The 24,914-nt window shown below is 36.3% G+C and overlaps 1 protein-coding gene across 2 annotated transcripts in view; it reads left to right on the top strand.

Moving 5' to 3' along the window:
- Positions 1–24,454, top strand: part of LOC106882971 (uncharacterized) — a 28,722-nt gene extending 4,268 nt beyond the window's left edge. The window contains exons 2-10 of one of the 2 annotated variants that reach the window (XM_052965588.2): positions 3,155–3,312; positions 5,461–5,605; positions 7,165–7,358; positions 9,181–9,331; positions 14,605–14,804; positions 17,041–17,225; positions 19,454–19,845; positions 21,535–22,178; positions 23,375–24,454. In XM_052965588.2, the coding sequence (XP_052821548.1) occupies positions 3,237–3,312; positions 5,461–5,605; positions 7,165–7,358; positions 9,181–9,331; positions 14,605–14,804; positions 17,041–17,225; positions 19,454–19,845; positions 21,535–22,178; positions 23,375–23,433 (2,046 nt within the window). In that variant the 5' untranslated portion in view covers positions 3,155–3,236 and the 3' untranslated portion in view covers positions 23,434–24,454. The remainder of the gene's footprint in view (positions 1–3,154; positions 3,313–5,460; positions 5,606–7,164; positions 7,359–9,180; positions 9,332–14,604; positions 14,805–17,040; positions 17,226–19,453; positions 19,846–21,534; positions 22,179–23,374) is intronic. The other variant, XM_089347668.1, reaches the window with a different exon arrangement.
- The last annotated feature ends 460 nt before the right edge of the window (positions 24,455–24,914 follow it).

Here is a 24,914-nt window from a genome sequence, read left to right as displayed (position 1 = left end):
CAATTTGGGATACTTTTGAGGACCGTTCCCCACTCGGGGGTGTTTCGAAACAAGTCGTTCATATTTGTTTCATTTTCTCCGTTTTGTGCGTTTGTGCATCTGTAGATAGTCCGAGGTATATTTGTAGAACATTTCATTAAAAAATATCCCTTTTTCTGAAAGTTATGATCATCCAAAGTCGGAGGGTGGGGCAGGAATCTGTTGTTATGCCTACAGCTATATCTGGATTGTTGTGCTTACAACGGGTTGGATGCTGTTTTTATTGGATTGCTCCATTAATATTCTTTATTTTTAAAGGTTTGGATTCTTTTTGGCCGTGGTGGGCCTTTGGTATAGCAATCAAAACACTTCTTTCTCCGTATAGCATTGAAGAGTATCTCAGCGTCAATTTATTGTCTCGTGGAAGGTGGTGAGCTGGCAGGAACGTTAGCACGCCGGGTGAAATGCTTAGCAAAAATCTTATAATCTGCATTCAACAGAGTTATAGGCCTAAAAAAAATTTAATTTGGTTCCCCTTGTTCGGGTCCTTTCCCAACAACATCACCGATCCACGGCTCACAGCACTGGAAATTCTCCCGTTCTGCTGCTAGTTGTAGACATCTGCCAAGAGATCACTGAAGAAATCTGGCGTATGAAAATAAAGCTCGAAGGGTAAACCATCCAACCCTGGAGACTTCTCTCTTACGCAGTTAGTCATCACGTCCCGTATATCTTCGGCTGTTTTCGGTATTTCGTACAATTCCGCATCCCTGGCTGAAGGGATGCGGAATTGTCACTGTGACAGAAGGTGACATCCATCACTGTCCCCGACACACCGTGCGCCCCGTACAGTTCAGCAAAGTGCCGCTGAAATCCTGCGCACGTCTACTTGGACTCGGGTATCATGTACTCATCACTGCTCCTCAAAGACCGAATTGTAGCTTTGTTTCCACGTAACGCCTCCGTCACCCGGGCTCATCGAACGGCTTTCGTCTCCTCCTGTTTCAGTGCACGCGCACAAGCTCTGATAACGCAACCTTCGTTCTTGGCATTGAAGAAATCAAGAGACAATATCGCCGCCAGCACATCAGCCGTCCAAGATACCTCTAACGCTATTTCCTTACTAAACTCTACCGCCTCTACTCTAATAGCCCTTTTCAGAGCTATCAACCATCGGTTGTTTCGACAACTTCCGATAGGTTAACTTGCTAACCCGGTCTCTGAAAGATTGGCGCGCCGGGAAGGATTCCAGTATCCGGGGCCCTGTGTATGGATCCTATCTCTGTTGACCGTACAAATCACAAATTTGTTGTTCGTGTAGCCAACGACTTTGAACTATAGACAACTTACACTATGTCTATCTACAAGCCTACAAAGTACTATTTCTAGATATGATCTGTAAGATCCGATGCGGTTTGCCCAGGTCCACATTGGCGCATCCGAGAAATCCAGTCAGTACTTATCAGCCAACTGGAAGTGACTGAGTTGGTTTGTGGAGCTTTTACTCCCCCTCTCCTATCAGCTAGTCCCACCCTATCCAGACGTGCGTCCAAGATGGCGTTCCAGTCGCCCACTAGTATTAAAGAGCGTGACGTCCCAAGGAAAACCTCCAATCGTCTGAAGAAATCTGGCAACCCCGCCCCTGTCGGAGCGTATACAGCGACTAGTCTAAAGGCACCACTTTCGCTGTTACTCACATCCAGGACCACCTCCTCCGGGCCCAGGAAGATTGTCCGAACCACGAGATCCACACCTTTCCTAAACAGCACTGTCACCCTGCCTCTCATTCCAGGCTGACTAAGAGATGCGTAGATCTCAAAATCATCGAAATTGGGGGCTAAATCACGTGTGTCAAAGATTCTGGTTTCACTGGTTGCTATCACATCTATTAAGGATGTGGCCTTGCTTCAAGGGTGATCTCAGGCCGCGCCCATTTATGCAACCCACTCTGATATCTGCTATGTTGGCCCGAAAGTGTTGAGAGAAATAATAATAATGATTATTATTATTATTATTTCTACTCTAGGCACAAGGCCTTGAAATTTTAGGGGGAGGGTGCTAGCCGATTATATCGACCCTAGTATGTAACTGGTACGTAATTTATCAACCCCGAAAGGATGAAAGGCAAGGTCGACCCCGGTGGAATTTGAACACAGAATGTAGCGGTGGGCGAAATACCGCTAAGCATTTGGTCCGGCGTGTTAACGATTCTGCCAGCTCGCAGTGGTGGTGGTGATGGTGCATTATTTTAAAGATGGAAAGACAGCGTTGAAACTGCTCTTCCAGCATCTGGTCTCACTCCTTTGACTTTTTGCCAAAAAAGTGAGTCAAAGCTACAAAATAAAACACAGATTCCGTCCCGAAGGAGCGAAAATGTCATAAAGCCAAGTAGCCTCGGGTGATGGTGGCTAGTTTGATAACGAAACGAATAACTTTTTTGAAGAACAAAATTCAATAACAACTCAAGCACCAAAACGACGCCTTATTCTTACCAACAAATATTTTTTTTTTTCCTGAGGACAAGTCGATTATATCAACCTCAATATTCAACTGGTACTTTTTTAATCGACTCCAAAAGGATGAAAGACAAAGTTGTCCTCGGCAGGATTTGAACTTAGGCGATAAAGAGCTGGGAACAAATAATAAATACAAAGAAAAATTCATTTTCTAATGCTCTAATTATTTTTTCTGGTTAATATATCTAACTGGAGAGTATTATTATAACAAGTCGGAGAGCTGGCAGAATCGTTAGCAGGGTTCAATATAACGCTTAGTGGCATCTCTTCTGACGTTTTTCTTTCGCAATTCAAATCTTGTCGAAGTCAACTTTACTATTCATCCTTCTGGAGTTGATAAAATAAGTACCAGTCAAGTACTGGGCTCGATGTAATCGACTAAACCTCTTAACCCAAATTGGTGAACTTTATTTTTGATATAATGGTCTAACTAAAGCACTCTTTGAAAAGTAAATTCAGTAGGCGCTTCTATAAAGACTCAGTCGAATCTTGAGTTAATGTTCATTGACATAGACCTTTATTTAATTGAAGTGCCTCACCTATAAGCGAAATGCGTCTTTTTTTTAAAATTCTCTTCCTTTAAATATCCTTTACCTTTAAATATCTAAAACATGTCTTTAAAACATTCATATCAAAATATATGTTCATATGTAATGCAGATTTCACATAAAGTCCGAGTGAAGAGAGTGAAAGAACAGCATCTGCAGGGTTACCTGTTACTCTGCTTGGAAGCAGTGCAATATGAAAAAAAACATTTGTCTCTTGTGCACGCTGCTGTTATTCTTATTCAAACGTGACAACTGCCAAGTCACAAACGGTAAGGAACAAATTTGTTTCTACTACATTAAAATAAAATAATCCCCCATCTTTAAAGTGTGATTGTAATTTTTTAAAAAGGAAGACAAAAAGAAAAACTAGTTCAGTGTTATGAATAGATGATTCTTACTTATCTTGGTGAACTTATTTTTGATATACTGGGCTGTCTCCAACACTGGGCTATGTCTAGTACAAAGACACATCACTCATTAGTAACCGAATCCCCTTGTAAGTGTGTTCGGTGAGAACGTACAGGTAAATGTGCGGTGAGAATGGGGATACTAGATGAATAGATCACAGTGTTAAGGCGATGCCGTGACTTAATCAAAACCATATGTTGATAAGCGACATATTCAATTGGAAAAATACCTGCAGCATCCCAAACTCTTAAGCTGGCAAGTAATATGTGTGTGTATATATATATATATATATATATATATATATATATATATATATGTATATATATGCGTAACCAAGTTTTATTTCGTCGATCTCCGATGAATGAAGGGTAAAGTTGACTTTGACTAGAATTGAGCATCCGACTGTGTGATGCTAAAACCAAACTGACATCTACTCTAATTCTGATATATAATCTTTTTTTTAATAATGTAATTACATGTGCCATAGATAAAAGGATACGCATCAGGTGAACAAAGTATATGAGCAGATTTTGCTGCTTTTTTAATGCAAATCTATTTTCCATTACGCTTCAATGCTATTAAAGACAAGTATGGATAAGTCACATTCTCACTCTTCCACAAATTTACAGCCTTGTACCTTCGTGAAAGATCGTTAAGAAAAACATGGAACAAAATTTAACTGTAATCTGAAAGGCTCTAGTTAGTATTAACATGCATCTCATTCTCGTTCGAAATTATTTTACCTTTATCATACTTATAGGTAAAGGTAGTGGTGGTAGATTTAGTAGAGTACCAAAAAATACCCAAGTGTTGTCTTTCATTTCTGAACTTAAATTCCATCCAATAGCATAAGCATAAGCATAATGGCATAAGCATTAATCACTTACTCATTTCATCTTACTCGACTCGACCCCCATCCCAAAATGTGTAGTCGTTTGCCCATGTTGCAAATTGTGGGGAGAACGGAATGAAAGAAACGATAAGACAATGGATTAAACACTTTGTAACGTGTGGCTACCTTCATTAACGTCTGCTCTCAAAACCTGGTGATGCTGATATTTGCGCTTCATTGTCTGAGCTAATTAAGTCGACTACATCTCGTTCAAAGATGTGTAGTCCTATGCTAATGTTAGAAATCCTTACAATTATCATTAATGATTGTAGACATTGTTGAGACTACAGAGGATCTAACAAAAAGTATTATATTTAGTTATATCCTCTTCATTCTGAATTTAAACTCTTCCTTGGTACTGACATTTTATTGTAGTTGATTCGGTTGGAAAACTAAGCATTTGAACTTCGTTGTCATATTGTTCATATTACTACAATTGCTGCATCACGCATCCTCTCAGAAGTCAACAATGTCAACAATGTTAGGAAGCAATTAGATCTAATATTCTTCCTTTTAGCTATGTACACATTCACGCAACTACTTCTTCTTATAATAGTTGATTGAGTTATTAGTATGAAAGTTTCAAACTGGCATCACCATGAAATAAGACATTACACCTCCCAACATATGACATCATGTATCATGCATACAGAGACATATCTATTCTTCATGCTAAAACTTTGAGGGCTATAATCCATATTGTGAATACATTATCTATCACAAAGTAAATTTCGCGATTTCTAATCTCTTGAGTAGTTTTATTACACGGGCTCTCTAATTAAGTTCAAACCCTCCTTATAATCTGTAACATACAAAAGTGCTGTGAATACACAACTACTCAACAAAGCGGCTTAGTGTTGTGGAATAAAATGGATGATTATTTTTGTTAATGTTTGACATAAAGCAACGTTTTCTGGACGTTACAGAACATACGCAAAATCTTAGATTAAATCCAGAGATCACGCTAAAGATAAATAAAGCTATATGAGAGTCTAATGAGACTCATAATTGTGAGGATGGCTTGCTGTCCGCAACCTACTACAATAATAAGCTTATGTACATAGTACATTGTTATAGCTATTGATTAATTCCAATCTTCACACATCTTTTATTCCAGTTAAAATCGTTCCATTTGAGACAAATGGTTTAAACACCATCAAAGGCCGAGTGGAGATATTTCACAACAATTCTTGGGGTTCAATATGCGACGACGGCTTTGACAACACAAATGCTTATGTTGTATGCAAATCACTCAACTACAAGTAAGTGCGACGGTTTCATAAGAATTTTACTTTGTGTGACTTTCTCAAATGAATTTCCTTTCAGTAAATTTCTGTTATTCCAGTAAAATATTAACAAAAAATATAAAAAGAATTCTAAAAACGCTTGATGTTGCATTCAGACGATTTATTAAGTAAATAATAATTTGTCATACAGTATATGTAGGTGCACGCGCATATGTGTATGTGTTCATGCGCATGTATTTGTACCAAAGTATTATTTGTATGTATGTATGTATGTAGAAATTACGATTCAGTTGAATTAGGTACCTAAATTGAAGCACCAAGTCAGTCCGGTGTTATCCACACAGCTCGAAGTAAGGTGAATAAAATCAAAATAAGTAACAGATTTCAAGTAGTAACACAGTACGACCATTTCAAGCGGCTCCGTTTAATTGAACAATGCAATCATTACATCAATTTAAATATTGCGCTATCTTCAGATGTAAAAATATGGAACTTCAACAGAAAAATACATTAATATAATTTTTCTTAACTATTTTAAATATGTATGTATGCATGCATGCATACATGCAAGCATGTAGGTATCTGCGTGCGTGTGTGTTCTACTAGTGCGTGCTTTTCATATTCTTTGTCATTCAGAAAATAGATCAACTTTTTCTAACGCTTTGAAAGAATAATGAAAAACTTTTAAAGGCTTTTAGTGGCCAGATATCCTTGAAATTTTTTCTTACACAAGATCTTATATCAAAAGAGTACAAAGGTCAAATCATTTTATGTACACTATGCCGTATTTAATATAGAATAAAGGAACACGCATGTAGACAGAAAGAATTTTAATTTTAGTTTTAAAACAAGGTCCTCTTTTATATTTTTATTTCTAATATCTTTGATCTCCGATTCAATAAAAAATTCTCTCTACAGCAAAAATCAGTATACTAGCTAAAGGATTAAAATTTACTCGAACCCCACGAAGATCTAACCACAATGAAATTAAAGACAATATTTCGAAATTCTGCAGAAACAACACTAACTGAAAGACAATATCCACCCTCACTTATAGAAGATGGAATTAAGCGTGCTAAACAATGAGATATTAAAACACTCAGGGCAACAAAACGTAACACCACGCCTCATCTCAAAACACTACTGTATATATCAACCCACAACCCTAGAAACAGTGAGGCATACAACACTATTGTACAAAATCTACCTATGCTCACTAGAGATTCAAAAAGAAATACAAACATTTTTATCTGTTCTATAACACAAAATATACAAGTATACGAAGTTTGAAAGTGTTTCGGTACCAAAAACACTACATAAAACATAAATGAAAAATGTTGCCCGTCAAACCAAAAAGATCCAAACGTTTTTCTTTTAATGTATTTATATAAAGAAATTCAAATGTACCTAATTTTTTAAAAAGTAGCATTTTCGTTCTTCTTTTTCACATACATACATACATACATACATACATACATACATACATACATACATACGTTATATTGATATACGTGTGTGATGTACGTATATATGAATACACATGCGTAAGTAGAATTTTTTTTGTTTTTTGAAAGATCTGGGAAAATTCTTCCTGCTGAAAGTTACGAAGTCGCCAAAGGAAAGATCTGGATGGATGATGTCCGATGTGTTGGGAACGAAAAGACTATTTTCGATTGCCAATATAGTCCCCTTGGTACCCACGATTGCACTCATAAACAAGATGTAATGATAAGCTGTACATCCGCAATTGACAACCAACTAACAGTTTGTAAGTGTATTTACTGATACTATTTAACTTTTCTAAAGATTTTTTTAAAATTCTGTTATTGGCATTGGATAGTAAATTTAGCTTGAAGCATCACTCAATAGCAAACCTAAGACTCTGACTCTTCTTTAATACAGTCTCTTTTCTTTCTTTCTCGTTTTTTTTCTTTTCCCTTGTTTTAGTCATTGGAATGCGGCCATGCCGGGGCCTTGAAATGTTCAGTCGAACAAATCATCTCCTGCACTATTTTTTTTTTTTTTAATTTGGTACTTATTCTCTCAGCTACTTTTGCCGAACTGCTAGGTTACGGGTACCTAAGCAAATCAATACCGATTGTCAACTGGTTGAAGGAGGACAAACTCAAACACAAAGACACACACAGACTCACACAAATGTGTGTGTGTGTGTGTGTGTGCTCAACTTTCCACAGTTTTTCTCTGCCAAATTCACTCACATTTCATTGATCGGTTCGTTCGGAACTACAGCAGAAGACACTTGCCCAATGTTTCACACGTGGGATTGAACCTGTGACAAAGTGGCTGCAACCATGTTTGCGCCTATATTCAACCTTTTTGAAAAACAATTCACGCGTAAAAGAACTTGTTCTTCCAGATTATAAAACCTAAAGATATGTTTCGTCAAATGACTATAAAATGAATCAAAAACGTTTTAAATGTAAATACATCTTACTATTGGTATTATCATTCCTTCTGTGAAATAAATGTTACTAATTCAATTATTCTATCATTCTAGATTGGTGTGGGTGACCAAATGAGTATGATTTTTGACTAGATGCAATACACATAGTAATGTACAGAGATCAATGTTTAATGCTCGTTGTGATACTTTTATGTACTCAGAACAACATCGCGTGTGTGTGTGTTATATGTCAACAAATATTGGGAAGACTCTAGTTAGATGAAGGGTGAAACGGAACCAAAAAGTGCTGTTTTTGACTGCAAGAGAGCACGAATTCCAAAAGAAATCTCGTTGCTAACGTTAGCTTGAACTCTAAAAACTGAACTCTTCGCAAGATGCCTTCACATGGATATGTACATACCTGCTGACTTGAAAGCCCTGCAATTGAACCACAAAACACCTTCAAGTATCATCTTGCAGTGAAGCAGTGTTCTCTCTTCTTGTAACCCCTTTTTCTTTTTCTTCTCTAAAAACATTCCCTCCTCCTCCCTTCACTTCCTCCTTCTTCCACTTCCTCTTTCTCTCAGTCCTTGTCCTACCTACAATTTTCTTTGTAGTTCAGTAATAAATATAGGCGACTATATGTTTAAAATATGAAAGATCAAAATTTACATCAATCAAAATAAACTTTCGTAAATGTGTTTGTGAGAATGTAGGTACATATTTTTTGTGTTCTACAAATTTAATGAAAAGCATAGAAATAAGTGATCATATTTTCTTATTTGTAGAATCAAATGTATGCAAGTAGATAAATGGTCATTAGTAATGAGTAAAATCAAATAATAAACATGTATTTAAACTGTAGGGATTTAGCAAATGGTAAATGATTTTTATTCAGTTTAAGATGGCCTATTCTTTCAAAACAAACAAATTGCCAGATAAAAACTACCAAGAAAGTGTGAAATGATACAGCTCACCTGTAGTCACTGAAGACAGAAGAAGTGAAAAAGAGTTTTACTTCTGTATAAGTAAAGGTAACTTACGGGATGCTGTCTCTGATATGGCCAAAAACATCATGTGATAAAATGGTGAAACTATATTCAACAATCATATAATCTACTATGCATGTATAGATCACTGCTATTCAAAAAAAAAAAAACTAAAGCAGGCATTTTTTTTTTAACAGGTCAGAATTCTTCCAATTTGATACGTTTAAATGGTGCTACTGAAGGTATTGGTTTGGTTGAAGTATTTATGAATGGAAGTTGGACATCAATATGTGATGATTACTGGGATTTAAATGATGCCAAAGTTGTCTGTAGACAACTCTGTTATGAGTATATATCATTTATCAATATATTCTTTCTTTATCTTTTACTTGTTTCAGTTATTGGACTGTGGCCATACTAGGGCACTACCTTCAAGAGTTTAGTTGAATTAAATAAACCCAGTAGTTATTTTTTAAGCCTGGTATTTATTTTGTTGGTCTGTTTTGCCAGTCCACAAAGTTATGGGCACATAAACAGACCAACACCAGATGTCAAGTAGTGTGGGGGGACAAAAACACACACACACAAATATATATATATATATATATATATATATATATATATATATATACATTTATATATATATATTTATACATATATCATCATCATCATCATCGTTTAACGTCCGCTGTCCATGCTAGAGCTAATTTTGATTTTCATCCCTCCTGGAGTCTATCAAATAAATATTAGCTATGCATGTATTTCAGTCAGTTCTAGCCCTGCTCTTCAAAGCACTGGTTTTGTATCCATCTAAAACAAAATCATTATTTTTAAAGTAATGGTACCACTCAAATATTTTAGTCCCATTTTCTGATCTTGCCAGAGATTATATCAATGTTACAACACAAACTGTGCTTACTTTATAAGTTTCCTATATACATGTATGGTTAAGCCTTTGGTAGTGATTTATTAGCAGATGTAAGAGATTTACAACAAATTTGAAATATATATTATTTGCACTGATAAATTTAGTTATATTATTCAGAACTCCATTACAAGATGTGACATGGGTTCTTAATCAAAGCTGCCTAAACAGGTCAGTGCTTGTCAAGACTAAATCCAGATAATGTTTTCAAAGAGTACAAGAGATGATATAGTTGTTTTTAAGTACCCAGTCAGCCCTTCCCAGTAAACATAGGGATTACTAATATGGAAGCAGGTCACAGCTCCAGAACCCTGTATTTACTACAATTCAATGAAAGGGGTCTCTATGCTGTCACTCAGTCCACTAACAATAGCAACCAAATTGCTACTACACCACATGTTACTGTATCAAAAACACAGAAAACTTGATTTGTTATGACTGGATGGCCATATCAGGTATATCTTTGATCTTGGGTCTTTTTTACAAGGCACCAACACAAGTGCTCTTACATGGTGCCAGCACAAGAGCATTTTTACATGGCATCAGAACAGGGCTCTTGCAGGCCAATCTTTGTGTGTGTGTGTGTGTGTGTGTGTGTGTGTGTGTGTGTGTACATGTATGTATGTATGTATATATGCAAAAGACTAGTTGTGTAAGCAAGCTGATAGATGAAACCTGAAGCCTCAATCAACGTGATTTTCATAATAAATTCAACTCAACTAACAATATAGAGGCACACCAAAGTAAATGTTCAATTGTCCTTAAATCTGCTTTAAGATAATGATATTACTTTGATATATTCATAGAAGCAAATATGCTATTCAATCCAAGCACATGTAATGCAACAACAAAATTTTCTTTTAAAATATCATCATCATTTAACGTCCGTTTTCCATGCTGGCATGGGTTGGATGGTTTGAGTGGGGACTGGCAAACCAGGAGGCTGCACCAGGCTCCAATCTGATCTGGCAAGATTTCTACAGCTGGATTCCCTTCCTAATGCCAACCACTCCGAGAGTGTAGTGGGTGCTTTTTACATGCCACTAGCACGGGAGCCAGTCAGGCGGCACTGGCATCGGCCATGTTCGGATAGTGCTTTTTATGTGCTACCAGCACTGGGAGCCAGTCAGGGCAGGGGAAGGGAGCTGGCATCGACCACATTCGGATGGTGCTTTTTATATGCCACTGGCATGGGAGCCAGTCAGGCGGCACTGGCATCGGCCATGTTTGGATAGTGCTTTTTATGTGCCATCAGCACTGGGAGCCAGTCAGGGCAGGGGTTGCTGGCATCAACCACATTCGGCTGGTACTTTTTACGTGCCAACAGCGTGGGAAGCCAGTCAGGCAGCACTGGCATCAACCCATGCATGAATAGTGCTTATTGCATGCCACCAGCATGGAAACCAGTCAGGTGGCACTGGCATCGGCCACAACTACAATTTCCATTTGATTTCGATTTGATTGAGATTATATTCTTACAATGCTATGTACAACATTGACTAATTCCTAAACCATACTGCTTCATGTAGAACTGTTACAATGCAATTAACTTTGACCTTTTATGAATTATTTATCAAAATATGAGGTTTGATAGAAACTAAGCTACTAAGCTAAGGGATCGAATGTTTAAATGATAGTTTTTCAATAATGTATTCATTTGAGTCTCATTACTATTGAGATCAAGCTGAAATTACATACATTCTGTTAATTAGTAAAATAAATATAAACAGTATACTAGTATAACTGGTCGAATAAAAAAAACAACACCTGACTCAGTATTAATCATTATCAAGCATTCAAGATGGCACACCTACAAAGCAATTGCAAATGATCTGCACAATGATATATGTAAGTGACCAGTAAAGGCTATCATGGATAGTCATAATCAATAGATGTGACATGACATTCTTTGCTGCAAACCTCATTATATATGTGTGCATGAGTATGTGTATGTGTGTGTGTGTTTCTGTATGTTTATGTGTATGTGTGTGTGTGTGTAAACATATATCATCATTGTCATCATTTAACGTCTGCGTTCCATGCTAGCATGGGTGGGACGGTACCAGAAGAGCCAACCAAGTCAAAGCCTGCATCAGACTTCTGTGACTGTTATCGTAGGATTTTTACAGCTGAATGCCCTTCCTAACACCAACCACTCAGCAGAGTGGATATAGTGCTTTTTATGTGGCACAAGCATAGGTGAGTAGTGCTTTTAATGTGGCACATAACACATACATACATATACACAAACATATATATATGTGTACACAGATATATACATATACATATGTAAGTATGTATGTATGAATGAACTTAAGCGAGCTGCGCAAAAGCGCACGGCTCGTATAGTGAATGGGGAAAGCTTGGTCTGCAATGTTTGCAGTCGTGTATGCTTGTCAAGAGCAGGGCTCATTAGCCACCAACGGAGCCACAAATGCAAAATATAAGTTAGTCCTAGAGCGCACAATGTTCCTGAAGGTCAGCAATGGTCTTCCTCGGTCACGAGTGGACGGCCATCATGTATGTATGTATACAAGTGAGTGGACAAATGAAAGAAAAAAGCACTCAACACATTTAGTAGAAATTACATGTATTATTTAAAACAGTTTGATTCAGTTCCCATTAGGGAGGGCATCCAGCTGTAGAAACTCAGCCAAATCAGATTGGAGCCTGGTGCAGCCATTTGGATCACCAGTCCTCAGTCAAATCGTCCAACCCATGCTAGCATGGAAAACGGACGTCATCATCATTTAACATTCATTGTCCATGCTGGCACAGGTTGGACAATTTGACTGGGTTGGCATGGTTTTCTATGGCAACCACTCTGAGAGTGTAATGGGTGATTTTACGTGCCATTTGCATGACACTGGGATACATTTACGTGCCACCAGCATAGGTACCAATTTGCATGATACCAGTATCTGCTATGATTGTCATTTTGCTCAGCTTGATAGGTCTTCTTCTCAAGCACAATATAATGCCAAAGATATATATATATATATATATATATATATATATATATATATATTCTCAAATGCAGGATAATGCTAATAATATAGCCTGAACAGGATAAGCTACCCCTATTTTGCATAAAAAAGTGTTGGCGGCCAGCTATGAGTCTCATAGCTGGCCGCCAACACTTTTTTCTGCAAAATAGGGGTAGCTTATCCTGTTCAGGCTATATTATTAGCATTATCCTGCATTTGAGAATTCAAAAATCACTTCTTTAACTTTCTAAGACATCTCAACGGTTCTAAAAGCAAACTTCATTTGTTTGTTTACATTTATCGTAATTTGAATTTAATATATATATATATATATATATAAAAGATAAACAAGAGTGAAAAAACTACAGAAGGCTTGTGTTACATGGTTAAAGTATATATTTAAATTATGTCAGAAAAATGTAATAAAATTTTTTTGGTATATAAACATTGTATTTGGAGAAATAACCGGTTTCGTGTCGTCTTTTCAAATTTCTCTACTTCATGAAGTAGAGAAATTTGAAAAGACGACACAAAACCGGTTATTTCTCCAAATACAATGTTTATATACCAAAAAAATTTTATTACATTTTTCTGACATAATTTAAATATATACTTTAACCATGTAACACAAGCCTTCTGTAGTTTTTTCACTCTTGTTTATCTTTTATACATCCAACCACGTGCTTTCACATACCAATTTTCTCACCTATATATATATATATATATATATATATATATAGTCCATAGATGAGAATCAGATCTTCTCCATAAAAAATACACTTCCCTGAAGACGGAGGCATGTATCATCCAACAATGGAATCAATCTACAAACATTATTTTTTACCATTTAGCCTCCAGAAACAGCTGTTGAATTTGTAATACTTTTCTTCAACCCCTTTAATTCTTAATATCATTTTTATTGTGTAAGTCAGACCGTTTTGTATGTAAACATATACATTTTTTTGTATTTCATGTATTTAATATACTTTATATATTGACCTATCTAACTTATCCCTACATTTATTTCTGTACCAACTCAAGTTTAAATCTCTTGAGCACTACTAAGTCTGTTTCTATACAGAGAACATCTGATTCTCATTTGTGAACTATATATGAATATGTATGTATGTATGTATGTATGTATATATATATATATATACATGGGTGTATGTATTTACTTGTCTGTATGTGCGTGTGTGTGTGTATGTATGCATGTATGTATGTAAGAATGTTATGATTGAGAGCATGAATCACAGCTTGTGACAAACCATGCCTTTCTTTTGCTGGGCTCAAATCTCATTTGCAAATGCATGGAAAACGAACTTCCACCAACTATTCTGCCTATATGTCTGTGCACACCTTTCAATGCAATGTATGCCAGAAGGTTTGCAAATCAGACAGAGACCTCAAAAGATATTTTAAGATCCACAAAGATCAAAATTTAACTGCAGCTCTTGGTGGTCCAAATTGGATATGCAATCTGTGTGGGTGTCTTTTCAAAACATTGTCTGATTTAAAAAGTCACATCAGATGCCATGATGGTTCTAAGGTATAGGTACAGGAGATGGTCAAACTCTACATAAGGTGTAGACAGCCACCATGTATTTATGTATGCATATTCCATAATCTAAACCATATTCACAGCCACTACAACAACTTTCCACAGGGGTAAGATATACTTTTAATGTCTGTTATGTCAACTATTTCAGTGAGAAATATGCTCTTCCAAGCATCAATACTCAGTACCAACCTCCTCCAAGATACCCAATAGGAATTACTAAATTAAACTGCCAAGGAACTGAATCTAAAATCACTGATTGTCCATATACTGCCAATAACGATGCAAATTGTTCACAATCTGAAGCATCAGCTGTTTCCTGTATTCAACAACCCAACATTGTTCCTGAAGGTAAGCTTGGATTATTTTAATAAATTAAGATGACCAGCTGGAAGAATCGTTAGTGCACTAGACAAAATGCTTAATGGCATTTCATCTGTTTTTAAGTTCTGAGTTCAAATTATGCTGAGGTCAGTTTACCTTTCATCCCTTCGGGTTCAATAAAATACCAGTTGTACACTGGGGTTGATGTTATTGACTCCCACTTCTCCTTAAAATTTGCTGACCCAATATGTAATCTTTAACTATTTTGAATAAAGCAGGAATTTACAGTTGAAAAACACAAAAGGTATATTCTTTTATTCCTTTATTCTTTTCAGTCATTTGACTGCAGCCATGCTGGAGCACTGCCTTTAGTCAAGCAAATCAACCCCAGAACTTATTCTTTGTATGCTTAGTCATTATTCTCTTGGTCTCTTTTGCCAAATTGCGAAGTTACAGAGATGTAAACACACCAATATCAGTTGTCAAGCGATGTTGGGGGACAAGCACAGACATACACACACACACATATATATATATACATATATATGTATATACATGTGTGTGTGTGTGTATATATATATATATATATATATATATACATACCGGGCTTCTTTCAGTTTCCGTCTACCAAATCCACTCACAAGTCTTTGGTCAGCCTGAGGCTATAGTAGAAGTCACTTGCCAAGGTGCCATGCAGTGGGACTGAACCCGGAAATAATGTCACTATCAACGTTTGCTATTTATTCTTCTATTTGTTTCAGTCATTTGACTGTGACCATGCTGGAGCACTACTTTAAAGGGTTTTTAGTTGAAGAAATCAACCGCAGGACTTATTCTTTGTAAGCCTAGTACTTATTCTATCGGTTTCTTGAAAGAAGCCCGTCATGTATATATATATATATATATATATATGTATATATATGTGTATGCATGTGTGTGTGTGTGTGTGTGTGTGTGCATGTGTGTATTTGTGTCTCTGTGTTTGTCCCCCTCAACATCGCTTGACAACAAATGCTGGTGTGTTTATGTCCCTGTAACTTACCAGTTCAGCAAAAGAGACTGATAGAATAAGTACTAGACATACAAAGAATAAGTCCTGAGGTCAATTTGCTCGACTAAAGGCGGTGCTCCAGCATGGCCACAGTCAAATGACTGAAACAAATAAAAGAGTAAAAAAGAGTATAGAATAAGTTTTAAAATAAATGGTCAATCACAGCAATAGCAATCATTCCTTGAATATATTTCTAATTCTCTGTAAGAACAGGCATGACTTTGTGGTTAAAAGCTTGCTTTGTAACCATATGGTTTTGGGTTTAGTCCCACTGCATGGTACTATGGACAAGTATCTTCTGCTATAGTCCCAGGTCAACCAGTACCTTGTGAATGAATTTGGTAGATGGAAACTGTGATGAAACCCATCCCATATATGCACATATGTGTGTGCGTTGTGTTTGTTCCTCACAACTGCTTCACAACCAGTGTTGGTTTGTTTACATCCTGGTAGCTTGGCACTTTAGCAAAATAGAATGATAGTGCATGTACTTGACTTCAAAAACAAGTACTGGGGATGAGTTGTGCAACTAAACCCTTCAAAGTGGTGCTCCAGGATGGCCATAGTTCAATGATTGAAACAAGTAAGTAATAAAAGCTACTCTGCTTAAATTTTAATACAAACATCATCATCTAACATCAATTTATCAATGCTTGTACGAGTCAGATGGAATTTATTCAGGCAGACTTTCTTCAGACGGATGCCCTTCCCTCTCCAAGTCTTACTTGTTTCCCAACAATGTAATATTTCTCAAGGCCAGACATGTTTTTCATTGAAGACTGGAAACAAAAAAATATCACTTGTATGACAATGATGCTTATTAACAACCAACACATGATGTTAAGACAAGGGTACACTGAAACACATACACAAACACAAACACACACACACAAATAGGCTTCTTTTAGTTTCCATACACTAAATCCACTCACAAGGCTTTGGTCAGCCCAATGTTAAACAGCTCTTGCAGAATAATTGCAATACATTGTATTATAAGTTTTTATTGTCTTAAATAAAATTATCTGTTTATAATTCCACACACACACACACACACACACAAACAGGCTTCTTTCAATTTCCATACACTAAATCCACTCACAAGGCTTTGGTCAGCCCAATATTAAACAGCTCTTGCAGAATAATTGCAATACATTGTATTATTATAAGTTTTTATTGTCTTAAATAAAAAAAATCATCTGTTTATAATTCCAGAACCAAAAACCAGTATTGTATGCTCACATTCTGACATGACAGCCATAATATTCAAAAACAGTAACTCTACAATAACATCTGGAACTTTATCATTTGCCGAAGCATGCAATTATAAGCAAACATCTAATGACACAACTATTGCAATAAAGATTCCACTTGGTGAATGTGGATCAGCAAGCAGAGTGGTTTGTATTCTTTATTCTGTTTTTGTGGAAGTTAAAAAATCCACTTTTTACAAAAGGGGATCATGGCTTCTAAAACTGTGAATTTTGAGGACCATTACAGGTGTAAAGAAAATCCTCATCTCATTCAAAGTAATGTTTTTGGTTCTAAAAATCTTAAATGGCCTTAAAATTAAGTGTCATATTTTCATTCTTTTACTTGTTTCAATCATTAGACTGCAGCCATGCTGGGGCACCACCACAAGGAGTTTTAGTCAAACAAAATGAACCCAGGACTTTTTTGAAGCCTGATACTTATTCTATCAGTCTCTTTTGCTGAACTGCTAAGCTACAGGGACATAAATACACCACCATCAATTGTCAATCAGTGGTGGGGAACAAACACAAAGACACACACACATGCATATATATGGCAGGCTTCTTTCAGTTTCCACTTAGTAAATTCATTCACAAGGCTTTGGTCAGCCCAAGGTTATAGTAGCAGACACTTGCCCAAGGTGCCACACAGTGGGCCTGAACCCAGAAGCATGTGGTTGGGAAGCAAACTTCTTATCACACAGCCACACTTGTACCTATCATATGGATTTTAATTCACAAGAACTTATGAATCAAAGTTTATTTTTCTGGTCATCTTCAGGTAAAGATGACATCTTCAGATATAAACAAGGTCTGAAGTATTGCATTCTACAATCATGTTAGTATATGTGAGTTTTCATACATAGTTGTGTGCATAAGATTTTCATATATATATTTTTATGTTGTACATTGTTTATTGCATGCTACAAGCTACTTACTGGATAGATCAACCATTCAAAATATTTTCTTAAGATGTAGTATACAATTAGTATTTGGTGCTGACCACTAAACTATGATGTGGGATCAGAATATATTTTTGATTAGGATAACAAAATTAGGTTTTCTATATATATATTCTAACAAGGTAAACGATAGCTTTAATAAAATCTTTATTCTAAATTTACTTTTATTAGATCCAAAATTTTACTGATTGTCCACTTGCTTTGTGCTTCCAAAGCCATGTGAAATAAAAGATCCTTTATTTGAAAAGCAGATAAGGGTTAGCATCAGAATGGTCATCCAGCAGTAAAGCAATGGCTCAGTAACATAGTCCTCTTATCCATGCTAGCATGGAAAAACAGACATAAAACAAATTATTCAAAACCAACGTTTTTTTACAACCCATTATTTTGTGGGGTAAAAAAATAATAAAAACAGGCAACAGGATTTATAAAAGAAGAATAACTATGTAAAAAAGTTGTAAGTTTCAGAAGATATTATAGAATGATATCAAAAAGTTCCTGGACTAGTTATGCTTGATAAAAAAAAAAATAACTTCTTTACCTAAGCTTTAACATTGTCTTTGAAATAGTCACCTTGCACAGCAATTACACTGGTCCCAGCACTCCTGCCACTTTTGGTATCTGGCCTGGAAGTCATTTTCTATAAGCAAGTTGAGGACCTTCTGTTGATCTTGACAACCATATTGAAATGGTGTCTTTTGAGCTGCAAATAGGGTGGACGCAGAAGCGATACCATGTTGCTTTTGGTGAGAAATTCATGAGTGAAGAGAGTTCAGTGACAAGGTCCATGGTTGTCATGAAGAATCCAATTCTTCGCACTCCATGGATCCGATCGTTTTCACTGAATGTCCTCCCTCAGACACTTCAAAACAAAGCAGAACTCTTGATTGATGGTCTGGCCCTGGGGGCCGAATTCTCAATGCACAATCCAAGGTATGTCGGAAAAAACGATGAGCTGCAAATTTGTCATGCTTTTTGAAGAAGCGCCTGTTCCACTTGAAATATTGCTTCATCACTGTAAGCTTGCCGAAACATGCTCAATGTATCTGTGGCAGACTTCCAAAGTTTAACGCAAAAATTTCATGATGGCTCTTTGTTTCAAATTCCAGTCCATGACAAAATTCACAGACTACAGCATACATATCATCACAAAAATACAAATTTCACAACTTGCGAAGTAAACACAGTGATGTCACTCAGCACTCTACGTCATGAAGGTCACTGCTAGCTCTCACTGTGTGCTACCATCTGTTGGTGTGCTACAGAAGTAGTCCAGGAACTTTTTGATACCACCTTGTATTTGGTATAACCTATTAAATTGCCATTTATATAAAAACAACAAAATATTTTTCCAAACTAAAAAGTATCTGTAGAAAATTTGCTCTAAAATATATTTTTTAAACTATATTTCAGATAAACAGTACACATCTCCTCTTCACCATGACAATTTTTCACAAACCCGTCACAAAAGATATCATTGTGCGAAGCAATACTATTCGGATGACTTTTCAATGTGCATATAAACGTAAGGATGACATTATCCAAAATCCTTGGGTAGTACAGACTGTTGCAGTAACTGAACGTTCTGCTGGATCATTCCTTTTCAGACTTGAGTTCTATAAAGAGAATTCGTTCACTAATGTAGTGACCAACTTTCCCATGAAAGTCACTCTGACAACATGGCTGAATGTTGCAATTACTTTAGTAACAAGCAATTTAAATTTGAAATTAATAGTACCAGCATGTTGGGTAACAACATCTCAGGACAAAAACAGCAACCCAAGATATCAACTTTTTGAGAACAAGTGAGTCCTTCACTTACCAATTTTTTCTTAATCATTTCTACTTACTGAGTCTGGAGGAAAGAGCAGTGTATGGGACATTCTGGGAAGGAAGGACTGAACAAATTTGTGTTGGGCTTGAGGAAGGTGTTGGATATAACAAGAGTAAATTCTAATCTTTCCATTTATATGCAAGTTCTTTTATGACTTGCTTCAGCCCTTTACTTTCTGGTGGACATAGGCCATTCATGACTTTGCTCCACTGTTCTCAACTCTAGGCTGTTTGAGAGAAAGCCTTCTCCCAGGTTTTAGGTTTGAATTGTCAATGATGTACCTGTAACTTTGCTTTTTTTCCAGGTATTGATGTTGGTCCTCTGCAAATCCATTTCTATCTCTGGAAAGAAATAGTCCATATTAGTGTGGCCTCTATCCTTTGACCTGTCCAACATGGAAGGCTCCACCAGAAGCTTGTACTTTGCTGGCATAGTCTCAGTGTCACCAAACTGCAACATGGTTTAAATATTGTGGTGGAAGTCCCTTTACTATAATTCACATTATACAAAATGAGATACATTCAAATCAATTTGTTCTGATTTTTTGTGGGCATGTAAATTTATATTATTGCAGTGATTGTGTGTACATTTGTCCATCTTACAGTTAACTTTTCAATCAAACAGTAAGAGTGAACCTGTACTCAGTTACCATGATGTAAGCCTTAGATAATCAATAATTCAGAACCTTAAGCTCACAACCATTCTAACTCATAGAAAGTTTTTACATCTCCTATTTCCAAGAGTTAGTTTGAAGATTTGCTGTCATCATCCACGTAAGATGAGAAAAACAAAGTAAACGTAAGAATAAGGGAAGATAACTCATTGAACATTGGAATGGAAATATTCTTCGCCCCTTGTGGAGCATAGGGCCGGTTTCCCAATTTCCATGGCATATGTGTTCCCCAGTAACTGGATGGGACACCAGTCCATCGCAGTTTTTTGCTCAAGAAACAGGAAGAAAGAGTGAGAGAAAGTTGGTGCAAAAGAGTACAACAGGGGTCACCACCACCCACTGCTGGAGTCTCGTGGAGCTTTAGGTGTTTTCGCTCAATAAACACACACAACGCTCGATCTGGGAATCAAAACCACGATCCTCTGACCGCAAGTCTGCTGCCCTAACCACTGGGCCATTGCGCCTCCACCAGTTGAACATTAATACGTTTCTATTCAACTTACTGATTGTGTTGAAAGTAATGGAAAAGTGGGTGTAACTTTGTTTTATTAACTAACAGATACCGTTCATGTAACCCATACCAAAATATGAAAAGCTTCAAAATATGTAGGCAGTGATTTCTTATTTACAAAGTATCAGCGAAGTCATGGTGATAGTAGAAATCAATTACCTGAAATTGCAGCAAAATTGAACCTAGAACTAAATCGTTGCAAATCAAATATTTTAACAACACACCCATGCCTCTACCCAATTCATATGAACAGTATCTCCAGCGTGCAAACCTAATAAGCGGCAAGTTCTTCCTCATCATCATTATCATCATTCAATGTCCTTGTTCCATGCTTGTATGGGCTGAACAATATGAGAGGATCCAACAGATCCAAGGACTGCATCATGTCCCACTGTCTACTTTGGTTATGGTTTCTATGGCTGGATGCTCTTCCTAAGCATAAGCTACTTATATCTTTTTTTTTCCTTTCTTTTCAGGTGTACATTAGACAGAACTGTATCATTTACACCAATAAGTCAGACCATGTTTGGTTTTAGGTTCCAAACTTTCCGTTTCTTCAATAGTTACAGCCCACTTTATCTTCACTGCTCTGTCTTTGTTTGTCACTCAGACATAAAGAATGCAGAATGTGACAGAACTTGTAGTTTAAATAAAAGGAACAAACGAGAAGCAAGTCAATTTGAAGATGGCTCTTCTTATAAAGAAGAAGTAGTAAGCAATGCTTTCATTTTATCAGAAACCCAAAATGATACTGAAGACATTTCCAATGTAATTACTTCAACAGTTTCTATTTCTAAAGAACAATCTACATATCTAAATCAACAAAAAGTAAATCCCAGTTCTGTATTAACAAAATATATCACATCCCAAATTTCAACAAAATCCATTCCAAAACACACGACAGAAGCATCAGAAAACTTTTCAACCCCAACGAACCTTCACAGTGAAATTCTGGTTAATACACGCAAAAAACAACTTGTTACTGGTAAAACAGAGTCACCAGTTACTTTAAGCACATTACAACTTAATAATGGTGAAATTAAAAAAACTCTTGCAAATAATTCTTTGTTGACCAAGAATAATCCTAGAACATCCAAGTTTATTTCTTCATGTGGCTCAGGTGAGTGTACTTTATCTTCTTAGCTCATTTTTTTTTAATGAACTGTGGTAAATAAATCAAGAATCACCCTCTGAAAATAGCAAGTTGACATTCAATGATATATAATAATAACTATATAAAGACATTATAGTGTGCCATAGTTTATAGGCACACTAAATTAAGTACCAATCAAGCACTGGGGTCAATGTAATTGACTAGTGTCCTCCTACAAAATTTCATGCCTTGTGCCTATAATAGAAAGGGTTATTAATGTGTGGTGTGAAACTATTGGATAAAAGGAGGATTGAGGACTTGAAGGGGATGCTGGGGTTGGAGGAATCAGCGAATGGAATGTGGTGGTATTGGCATGTTTTGAGGAGGGATGAGGATCTTGTTCTGAGGAGAGTGCTGGGGTTTAAAGTGAATGAACCACGAAAGCGAGGTTGACCATAGAAAACGTGGAGGAGGAGATTCTGAGGATTGGCTTGATGAGGGAGTACGCCCTCAACCAGGCGAGATGATGTGAGAGCGTTTGCTGTAGGAGTCAGGTAGATCCAGCCAGCCCCGTTAATGGGGGCAAACCTGGATTTAAAATATTGGACATTGATCGATATTGATTAAAGAGTGAGCTGGCAGATTTGTTAACATGCCAGTCAAAATGTTTTGTGGCATTTCACCAGTTTTTATGTTGCGAGTTCAAATTCTGCCAGGGTCAACTTTACTTTGCATCCCTTTTAGGATCAATGAAATAAGATACCAGTTGTGCACTAGTGGTGATATAATTGACTTAATCATCCTGCAAAATTTCAAAAAAAGAATATTATTATTATTATTATTAAGATAGCCCTCTACTTTTTCTCTATTCAAGAGAAGTAGTGTAACTAGAGGGGTGGTCGGGGGCAAAGGCACATGTGCTTTCACATATATACACCAAACAGGCTTCTTTCAGTTTCTGTTTACCAGGCTCAAAAGGTATGGGTAAACAAGCCCCTGGCTTTGTTTACATATTCAGTGAACAAATTGTTTGCTTAATGATTTTTTACTGATACCATTATTATAATAAAGTAATAGAGGAGATTAGTACACTGGAGGAAATTACCGTTCTTTTGTTTTTTTATTCTGTAAGAAGGGGAGATCTTGTGTTTAGCTTTTTTTTTTTTTTTTTTAAATATAACTAACACCAGACTAATAATTCCTCAACCAATTTCTCATTTCAGGTGTTTCAAACATGATATTCTTCACATTCTTAATTACATTTTTAAGCCAGACACTGTGAAAAGGCGACCAGATTTAAACCAAGAAAACTCAGCATCTTCAAATAAATTTGCAGATGTACAATTTTATATCAAGCATGTACATTATTGCTTCTCTGAAGTGTATTCAATTGATGAAGTAGGTTGATATTTAACTGTAAATACACACACACACACCAGATAAACAATGACTCAACAGCTAGCCAGCTAAATATACAACAGCTTAAAAATGACCACACAAGTTTTGTCCTTGGATTTCTACTCCACAATCAAGCTACCTTAACTAGAGATTTAAAAGTAAAGATCATTACTTAAATATTAATTATACAGGATACTTTAAGTGAATTCACATGTAAGAGACTGAAGTCAATATGATGCTAAGAAGAAGAAAAAAAAACAAGAAAATAATGGTGGATCAATGTTACTCAACAATGTGGACTCAGTTTGTTCAACTGAATTACTTGCTCCTGGATTAATAAGTGCCTGACCAATCCATGAGCATACAAAACGCTTTATCCCCTTCCCCAAAGATATATCTAAAACAGAATCATCCAGGGACCTATCTGCAAAGGTGGACATGACAAATTTTAATGCACTAAAAACTTTTTTCCTTGAATATGCACTTCTAAAACTGGGAGGCATCTAATATGCCCGTGTGCCATGTCATCAGACAGGCTCCGCTAAACAAAACACTTGAGCAGAATCAGTATGACAAGGCTGGACTAATGAATTATAAGTACAATCAGTTTGATAAGCTTCTATACAGTTTCTATTAAATCAATATCACTCAAAAGCTATGGATTGACGTGAGGCAACTGAAAATTACATTTGTCCAGGATTGATCATAGGACCTCGTGGTTGCAAAATAAACTTCCTAACTATTTAACAGTATAAACCAAAAGGTTAGGACGGGAATTTTTCTAAGTTCATAAGCAGTAGGTTACTTGAATCTTCCAATAATTCTGTTGAAATGCATATGCTTTTGTTTTAATTTATTTTAAAGATAATGAAGAGTTTAATAAAATAACTTTGGTGTGAAACAAATTTACATAAAATTTTGATGCAAGGTATAAATTTAAATCCCATTAATACAGAGTTTGTATAATAGAGCCAAGGACAGTCTCAAACAGACTGATATCAAAAAGGGTTAACAGCTAACAAAGATATTTACGAAAAAGGTATTACTATTACAGCTTAGAGAAAAGGGACCCAACATTTTTTGTAGTTCTAGTCAGGACAATATTACTTCTCAAAGACATAAATAGCAACATTTAACTCTTACTGCATGGGAACCCAGTATACTTGGTTCTGTGCATGTGCACTTGAGAAACATGAACCAAGTCAACTTGTTTTTGTTTGTGGGACATTTTTCAGAATTCTCCACGTTTCATTTGATGTAGAACACACATTTTAATTTTAGCAGAACAATAGAAACAGGTTGCATAAACTGATTTGTATATTTACATCTGCATGTTAGCACACAAAAATTTAGTTTGCACTGTGA

Source organism: Octopus bimaculoides, chromosome 2 (genome assembly GCF_046866305.1).
Source record: "Octopus bimaculoides isolate indiv1 chromosome 2, ASM4686630v1, whole genome shotgun sequence".
Classification (NCBI taxonomy): domain Eukaryota; kingdom Metazoa; phylum Mollusca; class Cephalopoda; order Octopoda; family Octopodidae; genus Octopus; species Octopus bimaculoides.
This window is presented reverse-complemented; position numbering and strand designations above follow the sequence as displayed.